The sequence below is a fragment of the Pagrus major genome, chromosome 6 (assembly GCF_040436345.1).
Source record: "Pagrus major chromosome 6, Pma_NU_1.0".
In the NCBI taxonomy this organism is placed as follows: Eukaryota; Metazoa; Chordata; class Actinopteri; order Spariformes; family Sparidae; genus Pagrus; species Pagrus major.
Window position 1 is genome coordinate 36,100,619 of NC_133220.1, and position 13,354 is coordinate 36,113,972.

A 13,354-nucleotide genomic window follows, 5' to 3' on the forward strand; every position below is an offset into this window, starting at 1 on the left:
CAGGTATATAAAGTATATCTGGCTTATACTTGTACTAGGACTCTTAATTAAGATATACTTAAGAACAGTATAATTCAGAATTCTTGAGTCATACAGAAAATCTTTCCCTGGGTTTTCAGTGGCTCATGTTTGTCCCTGTTATTAGACCACTTCAAAGTGTGCTTAGTATATACTGTATTTACTAAGAACACTTCAAAGTGTTATATATAAGGAAACTTTTATTAAGTGGGCCAATTTGGTCCCAAGAAGTATTGAAGTATTACACAAGTATACTACTAGTACATTGTTTTTTTACATTGGGACTTTGGAAACATACTTTTACTGTACTCACGTTTACTTGATCAAATGAACATGAAGTATGCTTCTATTTTGTTATGGTTATGTTAATGACCTGATGGCCAATGTGCATTCAAAGCACAGGAATTTCACTTTGTGCAAACATTAGCTATCATTCAGTAAAACCTAATAAACTCTCCCCATCCTATGATTCCCAGCGTTCCCAGAATTTTAAATGATTTTGCCCTGAAGCGCACCCACACTTAAGATTTTCATATTTTCATTGATGAACATTTTTTTATGTGTGTAGAAAAAGAGCAGAATGAAGTATCACTGCAGCATTCAGGTAATGTTGAATCTTTTTCCCTGAATATTGAATATTTAAAATAGATTTTTAATGTCATGTATTTCATTGTGTAACAGGATGTTGTTCAAAGACAAATTCCAAGGAGGTTCAGCTTGCAGTGCTGTAGTTAACAGATGTAAGTGGGTGTATAGACAGCGCACTGTAATTGGCTAGTTGGGTTCATGCTTGAGGTTGGACTTTGTAGTGGTCATGGTGAGTAAATGGACTGCAGACATGCAGAGAATCTGTGATGATTTGATTTTATTTGTTCAAGATACAACAGTCAAGGAAACACATCAATAGAAGAAAAAATTTTCATCATTCCTTTATCAATAATCATGTTGCTTGTTATATTAGTTAATCCTTAATCCATTTCAGTTTCACTTGTGTGATTAATGACACATCACTGTAAACATTGTCTCGCCAGTGATCCATAACATTTAGTTTTGTCCTTATTTGTAAAGAAGACAAACATATGAGCAAACACCCCGGCGTCTGTAAATATTAGTGCCAAATTGAAATTCTTCCACAGTTCCACAGTTCCACAGTTCCACAGTAGTCAGTTCTTTGGCTTTATGACAGCACTGGATTGTGGAGGTCTGATTATGATTGTGGGACTATACACTTCATACAAACACATCAAACTAATTCATACAGTAGGCCCTAATAATCTGCTGTTCATCTTTCATAGTAAGATGAGAAAATGTCCTAAGAATACATTTGCAGATTAAATGCAAAAAGTCAAAACCAACATCCTTTTAATTGCCTTCAACCCACTTACTGTATATGACTGTAAACGTTAGAGTTACCATGGATGAAGAGATGCTGGTCTGTTAAAACTCAGATGAGTGAGGTCAGGACTCAGATAGACGGCCTCCCAGACCTTTGCAAGCAAATCCTACAGCTGCTTGACACCAGACTTAGTGGCTACACCATCATGGTTAATATACCACAAGGTAGAGCTGATTACAAGCTATATACCTCTGAATGATCATTCATTTATCACCATTTGTTATTGTGTGTACATAAATGAAGTCAATTACAATCTGGGCCTTCAGTGAGCAAAGGTAAAAGGTCAGGCCATGCAGTTTTTACTATGAGGCACTGTGTGATAGTTGGAAAGTACCTTTTCCATTCACCGGTCAGAGTCTATGTTGTAATGTCGACCACGTGTCTGGATGAAAAGCTGTGTGGAGCTCTGCTCTGCTCTCCTGCAGCTGTAGACACACCAGTACCTTCTTCTCTGCTGCAGCTGCTGATGTGGCTCCATTCTGTTGTTCTATTCACACAGCCTATCATGCTTTTTCATGTCACTTTATTTTTACTCCGTAACAGATGTGACTTGAAATGTACTTACTACAAGTACAAAGTATAATTATTATTTTGAAAAATAACCAAAAATGGTCAAGCACACGCAAAAAAAAACTTAGTTCAAGTAGCAAGAGTGAATGTAATTTGTTAATTTGTTATATCCCCAAGGAGGGTATGCTTGCATTTTATTGGTCAATGCAGTATGTTTCCAGAGGTTTTAGCAAGGTTCAGCCTTTTTACTGGGGCCCTCTGCATCATCACTTCCACTGAGTCAGTACAGTGGTCTCATTGAAAAAGATGAGGGGTCAGTACACAGTGCTAATATAGGTCTAAACATACTGAAGCCTGTACACAGCCATAGTTCATCCACACAGGTGTTTTCACTTAAGTTTAGTGATGAGAGCTCTTCTCCAGTCTATTTGGATGTGCACAGACTGTACTTGATTGACATCTATTCATCTGTCCTGACCTATTAGGGCAGGATAATTTACACTGTTTGGAATGGAGATGTTGGTTTACTGAATCCCAAACTGGTGACCTCAGTGCTTATGATTAAAGGAACACTTTTGATGCTGGCTCTATGACTATAGACTGCACTCTCCACAGGCTGTCCGGTTAGAACAGAAATGATGTGATGGCAGGATAACTGCAGTCAAAAACACACACACTCTCCTTCATATGCCACTCATTTATTACTTTTTATTCTCCTGAATATGTTCATGTGGTTACTATAATAAAATAAATTAATAAACAGAAATGTACATAATAATCATCAATCACAATAAGCTACAAGCAATATGTCATAAATTGCACAAACTACACAATGCAATAGTAACCATGCAAATATGTAAGAGTAATCAACATCACCAATACAAGAGAAATGAGAGAAACAATGTAATACTCTTACAAGAATAAACACAGCCAAGACAGGGAATGAGGAAACACAGTCCAGACCTACATACCTCCACAACTACAAGGGAGAGTCAGCAAAGAGCAACCCCTGAGCCCATGAAGGCTCAAATCCATTATCACTAGTGGAGAAAGCCGGGGTGAGCGAAGGAAATGCACAACGCTCCCTTAATGGAAGCATCAATTCGCTCAACACACTGCCATACCACAAGACTCACACCCCAACAGCTTTCCTCCGCTGAGACATCAGGAGAGACCTGACCGCCAGGTGAACAGGGGTTCTGATTGGTTCAGGGTGTTCTTGCACTCTCTGTTCACGTGAAGTGCATGTGCTGAGTGGATGGCCTTTTAAACACTGTTATTTTTATTAGTTCAAATGATTTGATAACACCCTGTTACATCCCAGCATAGCCACATCCAAATTCAACCTGAATAGAGGTCTAATTAGCCAGAGTTACTGAAAACACCTGTGTGGGGTTGCAGTGTCTATAATTCACTTAAAGAGTAACTGCACCAATTAAAGTGTGTTTACAGGTCTTGGGGAGTTCTACTGCATATGTAGTATAAAGCCTTTCAGTGACTAAACTGCCTCCAGTGATGTCACTCAGTGGATGAGTTACATTGTGGGTAATGTAGGCACCAGGTTTTGAAAAGGGAGAAACATGTGTGGAATAAAAAAGGTGATATCTCTGTTCTGCTGGATCAGTTCTGATCATTTGTTTTTAAACTGTCCATAATGAGTCCAACAGTGTTACAGGAGTGCAATGTCAGCCCAGTGGACTGCTTTTCAAAACCTGGCACCTACATTACCCACAATGCAATTTAGCCACTGAAGTGACATAACTGGAGGCAATTTATTCATCAAGATTACATTCAGCTTCCTCTGGAGCCACCAAAGGCGTCATACAGTTTTTCACATATGCGGTAGAACTCCCCAAGACCTGTGAAAACACTTTAATGTGTAAAACTGGTGGAGTTACCCTTTAATGAATGTGCTGTCTGAGGGATGTGATACAGTAGGAGAGTTTGAGTGGTTTCATGAGGTCATGTGATGTGTTTCCAAGGTCTTGAAGGCGGAGCTGCTGCTCATGCAGAGAGGCTCTTACTACCTGCAAATCAAGCGCAATAATTTACAACCAGCCGCAGACCACCAGCAGCACGCTTCACATTTGTCTGACAGCATGTTGTGGTCATTTATTGACAAGCAGAGGCGTGCCTTGCCTTGGCCTCCAACACCCTGTCAGGAGTTCGTCATTAATGGTTTAATTGACAGTGACATGGCAGCTTCTATGCAGCAGACGCTCCACCAAACCCACCTGTATGTCAATGACTTTGACAGGAAAATGATTCAGAGACTCAGCCCACTGGACCTGCAGAACCATCTCATCCCCAACACAGGCAACATGTCCATACCACAGCGCAGTGTATTACCGTCCATCAGGATGCCGGTGATATTTGACAGGTTCAAATCACTTGCGACATCCAACACTGTGAATCTGTTTTGGGAAATCGCAGGCCAGCGGGTTAAGGAGCCAAACCAGCAGTTTGAGATATGTAAAGAGCCTTCACCCAACCACTGCTGATAATGAGCAGGTTACTATATCACCATGCCAGGGGTGCAACATAGAGGTCAACAACCTGATACCTGACAGGTTCTATCAGCTCTCAGTCAAGAGAGCAGATGCTGTCAACTTGGTGTATGGACTGTGGATTGACACCATCATCCTGAAGACCTTTGTTAGAACTTTCTGGAGAGAGTGGAGAAAATTCAGCGTATATACAGTATGTTGTATAGATACACAAACATATTAAACCTGTTTAATTTCAAATAAATCACCTTGTAGGGTTGAATTGTATTGGGGGACTATGAAGTTGAAAAATGAAAATAACACACTTGTGTGAAAGGAACTCTGAACCACATGAAAATAATTACAAGCGAGAAGAAATAAAACCTGGGTATTCACAAACCCTTTTTGGATTGACACCTTTCACATTTAAGGTTTTGATTTCTTGATGAGTTTGTTTCATGATTATCACTGTGTGTCTTGTCATTTTTTGTGAGTTTTGAGAGTTTTTACTTTGTCTAAATCACCAGTTTAATAAAAGGTCAGATAGAGGCCTCTGATGAGATTATTTGTATCCACCTTATTCCGAGCCTACATTAAACCTTGTGTAAATTATGTAGACGACTTCCAGCGTGTCCAGTCACTTAACAAGGTGCCAGCATTTTCATAGGTAACAGGATGCTAATCCTATTTCTCAGAATGATTGGTATGATGTATCAGTCATTCATGAACATCTGGCGACTTTCTCAACTGAATACTAATAACACTATTACGATTGTTTAGCCCACTTAGCTAACACTTCTAGAGCCTTGAAAGGGCGGTCATGGCATCAGTTTTTCTGATACTTTGTTACTTATGCTAGGTCCGCCGAGCCCCTGAGGTCAGCCATAATGGTTTCCCCGGGAAACTCGTAGAGAACTTGTTGTTAATATGTCATTGTGCATCTGGAACACATGGCTAACTCTGTGGTGATTACTAGATTTTCACAGTAAAATATATCAATTTGATAATTATTAATAATTAATTCATGATACCATCAGTATCTTATGATGACAATGTATTAAATGAGAAATATGACTGTAAAAAGGACTTTTATGACTTGTGACTTTTATGTTATAACTTATAGTGATGAATCTACAGAGAATGACCAGCTCTCCTCGGCCTGATGGAGCTTTGTGGTGAGATTCAGCTCCTTGTTTCACTGTCCAGCCCATAACTTCACTGTTTTGGTTTACTCTCACTGCCACATCAGGCAGCTGTTTTCAGAAACTCAGCACCAAGCAGACAGACACAGCTGGAGACTAACAGGTGAACATGGAAGCTAAAGAGCAGATATTTGAGAATGCGTAAGTGATGTGTTTGTTAACAAGTTCACCATAAATTGAAGGAGATGGACTGAAGCAGGATGGAGGGGTGGTGGGGGTCAGGTCTGGTTTGGAAGGGGGCTTGTGTTCAATCCACAGAAATGTAATTCTAATTATGTGTTGTGTTGATCAACATTGGTCATAAGAAGTCTCGCATGTAGGAATTGTGAGTAGGCATCATGATTAATAATGTTGGCTGGCCAATCAAGCACAGTAATACCATGGTCAGCAAACCAGTTACTAGTAGTTTTGGCACTGTAGCAAAGGAAATCAGCATCTCCAAACTGAACACAACGCCCTCCTCAACACAAGGCTGACATGAACAAATAAAGTGAAACAAAAATGCATCCTGAAGTTGCGAGACATTGAACGGCTAAAACTCAACAGAGAAAAGGTGCAGCAGCAGCAGCATGCAGGGAATGAGATTCAAAGTGCTATGTCTTTGATTTTCTAAAACCTGGTCCTGGTGTTTCCTCTAAGTGCTTATACACATTCATCAAGCTGCTTTGTATTTTTCCTACCAGACTGTGTTTACAGGATCAGAAAATGAGTGGGAGAAGGAGGGACTCATTGAGATGTTAATATTTATCCGTAGAGACAACACAGGTTGTGTTGCTCTCCAGCTCTGACACCACAAAGGCACAGAGGACACAGATGGAATGAGCTCTCTGTTGTCAGACTGTTGAACAAGACTGGAATATTCAGTGTTTCTGATTTAAGATGACTGAAGAAGGACTGAGAACTGAACTGAATGTGTGAGACACTCTTCAATGTAAAACCACAGGAACATTATTTTGCAACTCTGAAAGAAGAATGACACTGATATTTTTCCTGTTCCTGTATTTTTTTTTCATTCTAACTGTGTCATTACATCATACATTGCACTCTAGTGATGTTTGCACAATAGTTTGCTTTGGTGGGAAAAAGGCTTGTGCATATCTTGTACAGAATCAAGGTAGCTCATGCATTATTATCTTGCCAACTAGAAGCCACTTGTGGCTTTTGAGTACATGGGAATGTTGGACTTCCCTGAGGCTGTATCCTTATTGTGTTATATGTTCCTGTTTATATCACAGTCCTCGTCTGATTTGCCAGCCAGATTCAAGCCAGAGCCAGAGTCATTATTCCTAACAAGCCTGGAACTCATATATCAGCAGCTGATGCACAGCAGGTCAAGGACCTAAGTCGTTAAGTGAAATCCTCCTGACTCCATGTCCTCAGCCTGGAGGACAGGATGCTTTACCTCATTAATGCCGCAGTTCCACATAATTCAGAACAATGCTGCACATCCATCAGATTTTTTCCAGTAAATCAAAACAGTCCCCATCATCTAAACTTTCACTCACAGTGAGCCTGGATATCTGGAGTTCTCATGATCAGTGTCATGAGTCACTTTTTTTTTTTTTTTTGAGGTTATGACTGTTTTTTGTGGCTGTTACAAAAGACAGAACTACGTCTGAATGTTTGTGGCCCACCCATTTTCTGAAACTTTGCATATGACATGTGGCTGAACTCAAAATGTGTCCAAATCTTTGGGGAGAACTTTGTAATAATACAGCTCATGATTTACAGTGTATTGTTGCTGTATTAATCAGGTAGCAATTAAAATACTTAGTGTTCCTACTGGAAATTAAATGTACAGTGAAGTGGAAGAAAACAAAAGTATGGGGAACAAAAGCGTAACAGTTGGGCTTTTAGAAGAAGGAGAACATTTTTAAACATGGACTAACCAGAGTATACAGAGAGGTTCAAAGGTAGTTCATACAGACAGACAGACAGACAGACAGACAGACAGGCAGACAGGCAGGCAGACAGGCAGGCAGGCAGGCAGTGTCTTCAGCCACCTGACATTCTCTCAGCAGTCTGTGAATTTAGCACAGGGAAGATAAATATCTCCTGCATAGCTGAGCAACAGACTTCAACATTCCCCTTTTTCTCCATCTCCAACAGCAAACCTGCTGATCATAGATCATTGTTGCAGTTGCATTTTACACTTATCAGATCATCTATTCATGAGAGAGCTCTCCATGTGCTCAGTTATAACTCAGTTTCACATTTGCACTGGGGAGTGTGTGGTGTGTTGTGTTATGTGTACTGACAAACAGAAAATGAGTGAAAAGGTTACCGTAAAGGCCAACAACAGGGCATTACATTAGTTTATGACCAATTTGTACAATATCAGACATAGACTTACGTAGGGTATTTGTTTTTCACACATGAGAGAACACAACTGAAGTGATCTCACAATCAGAAAGTTGACATTTTTCAGCTGCTAGCAGTTATTTGTAATGTTTTGTCTCTATGTTTGCTAAGTCACAGAATTAATCTGTTCACCTGCAGTGATAAGTAACTTGGGAAGAAAATCCAAAACATTTTGTTCATCATTGTTTTTAATCACTCCTCCTCCGACAGAAGAGTGATTAAAAAAAATGATGAACAAAATGTTTTTGATTTTTTAAGGGGTGGTAAACCTGACAAGATGAAAAACGCCTGCCTATATAATGATCCTAAACATAGTGGCCTCAAATTGTTAAGCCTTCATGCACTCAACTTTTGCATTACAAGCATCCCTTAGTCCTGAATGTATTTTGAATTTGCAGTGGTTCTCAACTGAGTTATTGTCTTCTGTTCCAGAAATCTGCTGTTTAATTCACCATATTAAGGAGAAAGTCAAGTCGAGACTTATCAGGTTTATTTGGAACATGTCATCGATCAATGTCATAAAACCGGAATCCTTTTATGAAATCCACAGCCAAGTGTTACAGCTCAGCAGAAATGTATCAATTAAAGATAAGCCTTTGTTTATTGAACCAATGTTTGAGAAAGGACTATCAGTTATACATATTCTCTTGAACAGTTGGGACGAAACCATATCTTATTCTGGTCTTAAAGAAATGTACAGTGGACTTGTAGAAGGAAACTTACATTATGTGCAAAACAAATGGCACGAGGGCACAACATGGATGAACAAGAGAACGATATAATACAAGTCACATCAAATATCTGCTGCACCAGAAGCCTTTCAGTCAAAATGGGAGGATTTGTCAGATAAATGGGTCACATGGAGGAAAGTTTTCACAACTACCTTTAACAGGTAGGTGAACTTTTCCTTTCAGGATTTTACAGCTAAAACTATTTTACAGATACTTGATTTCTAGGAAAATGTTTAAAATAAGGCCGTGTGCTTTATGTAGATTATGTGGTGGAGTCTGACTGTCATCTATTTTGTTGTTGTAAGACCAGAGCATGTTTCTGGATAAAACTTCTAGATCTCTGTTTACAACCATATTTTACAATTATCCTTAAACCTGTCTGGTGATTTAAAGAGTAACTACACAAATTGTACACATAAGTGATGTCACTCTGTAGCTTTGTTGCATTTTGGGTAATGTAGGAATGAAAAAGGTGATATCTCTGGTTCTGTTGTATTGATTCTGATCATTTGTTCAACAGTGTTATAGGACTGTGATGATAGACCTGTGGACTGTTTTAAAAACCTAGCGCCTACATTACCCATGCAATTTAGCCACTGAGCGACACTTGAGGCAGTTCATCAGATTGATCAGATTATGCAGCTTCCTCTGGTGACACAAAAGGCTTCATACTACTTTTTCACAGGAAAATACCTGAACATCATCATCATCATCACTATGACATATGTACAGTTTGCATGTTTAAAGCTACAAAGAGACAACAATTAAACACTCACGTTACAAAAATGTTTATGAAGTATCAGTGGTTTCTTGAAAATTATATTAGATTATTAGAATAAAGAACATGAACATGGATGGGAAACTTTCGTCAGGGTGAAGGCTGGAGTTCATTTAACACTGGAAGTTGATAAAGGTCAATGAAAGGGATGTACATATGTTTTTTTGGCTGTAGAATTGAACAAATAACTATGTTTGGCATTGTGTGCCTGTGGATATTAAGGATTCAGTTAATTGTCATTGTGCAATACAAGATTGTATAAACCTTTGTTGTAATTCCCTCAGCTATGTACACACACAAAAAAAACTATAGAGACATATATACAAGATGTGAATATGAAAATCAGTAAATGTGTATAAGTGTTTGTGTGATGTATACATGTTTATATATCTATCATTGTGTGTATGTTGTTATCACAATTGGTTCTGATCCCACTTTTCATGTTGTTATGATGATCCAAGCAACATGTGCATCAAAGCTGGGTGGTGTCTCTAACGGGTGAAGAGGTTCTGAAGAGTTTACTGCCTGTGTTAATAATCGGATGTGATGCATTTGTAAAAGATTCAAACTTTGTTTTTACGTTTTACCCCATCTGTTGTTGAGTCCTCAGACTTGAGCTGTCCTAAAACCTGAGTGAAAGTGACTTTGAATAAATGTTTTTGGTTGCATTCTGTAACCAGTTTTCTAGGCGACTCTAAAGTCTGGCCTTATATATTCAATAGATTGAGTCAAATGACATGACATCAACTGTTAACTGAGAAGATTAATTGTAATTTTTCAAGCAAAAATGTCAAACATTGGATTAAATTAAAACCATTCTCTAAATAAACCTGCAATATACGGCAGTGGAAGGGCCTCTGAGAGCTAAATGACAATAGTGCCTCTATTCAAAACCCTTTTGATCAAGTCTCAGTTACATAAACTAGAGAAAATACAAAGCAGTGCTTCACTTGTAACAGTGCACAGCTATAGTGCATTAGATCACATTGTCCTTGACAACGCATGGTTTGGACAATGAGGTCATCCAGGGACATCAGTTTTGAAGAGAGTGCAACAATGCGAACAGCATCAAGACACAATGCTGAAGCCCTGATACAATCAGTCAGTGCAGGAAGAGACGAGAACATGAGCTTCAGCTGCAAATAATACGAGTCTACTGTCTAATGATGTCCAGCAGGCTGATACCTTGTTCACCTTCATGAGGCTTCATACCTGACACGCCATTACTGCGGTTTGTTCAGGATATGTGGACGTTCACGCGGTGCGGAGTTGAACCGACTGTGCGTCAGCTGTTCATCAGGTCGTCTCGAGTGTCTGACGGTGAATCCCCGTCTCCTTGCATCGGTTTGCGGTAAATGACTGCTCCTGTCAGGCCGGCCAGAGACAGCCGGGCCCGTTTACTGAGGTGATGAAGCTTCATGAGGAAATCATCATTTCCAACTATATAAATGAGCGGGTTGATTGTGCTGTTTAGACAAGCCAGGAATCTGCCCACCTGATGCGCGATGTAGATGTCGTCGAAGCTGGCGTGACAAGTCCCGTTTAGTTTCAAAATCCTGGTGCTCAGGTTGACATTCCGAAACACGTGGTAGGGGATAAAACAGATGGAGAACAGGATCACTAGAATCACGACCAGCTTCAAACAGCGCTGCTTCAGCAGAGGGTTGACGTTGGCTTTTTTGGCAAGAACCACAACGATGTGACCATAACAGACCACAATGATAACCAGGGGTATGGCAAACCCTGTGACGGTCCAGCCGATGCTGTAAGGCAAGTAGGCTTTGATGAAGTCGTTTGAGGTGGTGTCGAAACACGAGTCTTGTGATTTTAGATCATTCTTGTCGAAGAACATATCAGGTAGGATCTGGATGATGACGAGAAGCCAGACCAGAGCGCTCACAGCCAGCGAGTGGCGGCTGCTGATCTTCCCCATCACTCTCATGGGGTGCACGATGCCCAGGTACCTGTAGATGCTGATGCAGGTGAGGAAGCCGATGCTGCCGTACAGGTTGAGGTTGAAGCAGAAGCGGGTCACCTTGCAGAAAGGCTGGCCGAACTGCCAGCGGCTGTTCCGCGCGTAATAGTCCACGAGGAACGGCAGGGTGGAAAGGTACAGCAGGTCCGCCACCCCGAGGTTCAGCATGAAGATGTTGATGTTCCCGATGTTGTTCCAGCTGGTGCACACACTTCTCAGCCCCCAGATGTTGGACAGCGTCCCGACGACGAACACAATGACGAACACGGGCGGCAGAAAGGTGTGCGTAAAATTCAGGTTGATTCTCTCGCAGTCTCCGTGCGTGATATTTCCAGACATCTCCACGTGTGTTTCCACTGGTTTTAAATCTCTTTTTCATTCAAAATGATTTTTTTAACAGAAATAAAACAGCAGCCAGTAGCCGGGCTGGTTCATACTAAGCATCTTATCTGGAAAATACAAGTGCGTCTTGCAAAACAATGCTGAAGTGAAGTGAATATGAAACCAAGAAAACGCCCGCCCACTTCCCAGTCCTGAGGTCGGTGTGACGCACACGAAGAGCCGTACACACATGCTTGGATTTATTCCTGTTAAATGTGAGACATCATTCCTGCCTGCACTGACCTGCTGTACTAGTTACCTTTTAGAACTGAAATATACAACCAAGCTACTGAAGTGTCACATGGACATAAAATATCAACTTGGTTGGCATTTGACCCTGCATGTTGAAACACTCCGACACACCCTCCCTCTTGTCAAACACTGGGTATATAAAAACATTTACAACAAGGTGGAGTGTGTACCAACATTTCAATCAAGTGCACATAATCAAATTTCATTCTACGAAAATATTCATTCTATTAATTCTAATTTGTTAATATAAATTAAAAACCACAAATACTGTCAGATGTATTAAACATCAGTTTAGTTACGTTCTAAACATACAAGTCCACTGTTAATGACTGCGTCTTTTATGTAAATCAACTCAGGTATTTTTGTGAATTGCAAAGTCATCCTAACATTAACATTTCCCGATTAGAAAAAACTGCACCAACATATGTGAATTTGTATCATTTATGTATGATTCCAGTTTGAACTCCATTACCATCAGTCGTTTCAAATCAGTGTGCAGTTATCTGTAAGGTTTGACCAACCTTTAATAAGAAAATGGCAAATTTTGAATGAGGCGCTGTGAGGCACCAATCACACCAAGACACAGGGCTTCAGGTGCGGCCACTTCCAAAACGCCTTGGAAGTGTGTCAGGCAAAACAGGGTGGTGCGCCTAATTACTAACTGTTTGGTGCTGGACAGGTACTGTATGGTGGTCGTATCAGAGAACAAGGTTAAGAGAGCAATAGGGAAAACCCAAACAAGACAATAGAGCCAAGGGGAACTGCAGAGTCGGGTGTTGTGAGCCATGAATCTGAACAGTCGGCTGGAAAATGTCTTTAAAGGGACCTGTGGGTTTCATAGTAACTGACACCTTGTTCTTCTCATACTGTGACTGGCACATGCACACTGGCATGTTGCCCCGACATATTTTTAAAATATTTTTCTAATCTTTATTTTCCAAAGATTTTACAGGATTCAAGACATGGTGAAATTTGCTGGAGCACAGAAATAAAATAATTTGGCTGAAATGTGAGTGAGGTTACCTTACATACAGATTCCTGCCTAAACATACATACATTCAAATGTGAGTACACATCTGGATACACCATTCTCATCAGATATTGTCAAATGTCAAGTTTCACATCCTGATTGTAATTTCCACTTTCCACCATTTTGAAACACAGACTCAACTTTCTGCACTGTTACATTCTCATGTGGAAGTTTGATCTCTTTTATCCTCTTGCTTCCCCACAGACAGGACCTGCCCATCTTTCATGTTGCTGG

The 13,354-nt window shown here is 40.2% G+C and overlaps 1 protein-coding gene across 1 annotated transcript; it reads right to left on the bottom strand.

Annotated features, from left to right (window-relative positions):
- Positions 1 to 8,555: 8,555 nt before the first annotated feature.
- LOC140998404 (P2Y purinoceptor 1-like) lies at positions 8,556 to 11,796 on the bottom strand. The gene has a single exon (XM_073468688.1). It carries the CDS (start codon positions 11,794 to 11,796, stop codon positions 10,768 to 10,770), a length of 1,029 nt encoding a protein of 342 aa, XP_073324789.1. The 3' UTR covers positions 8,556 to 10,767.
- Between the last annotated feature and the right edge of the window lie 1,558 nt (positions 11,797 to 13,354).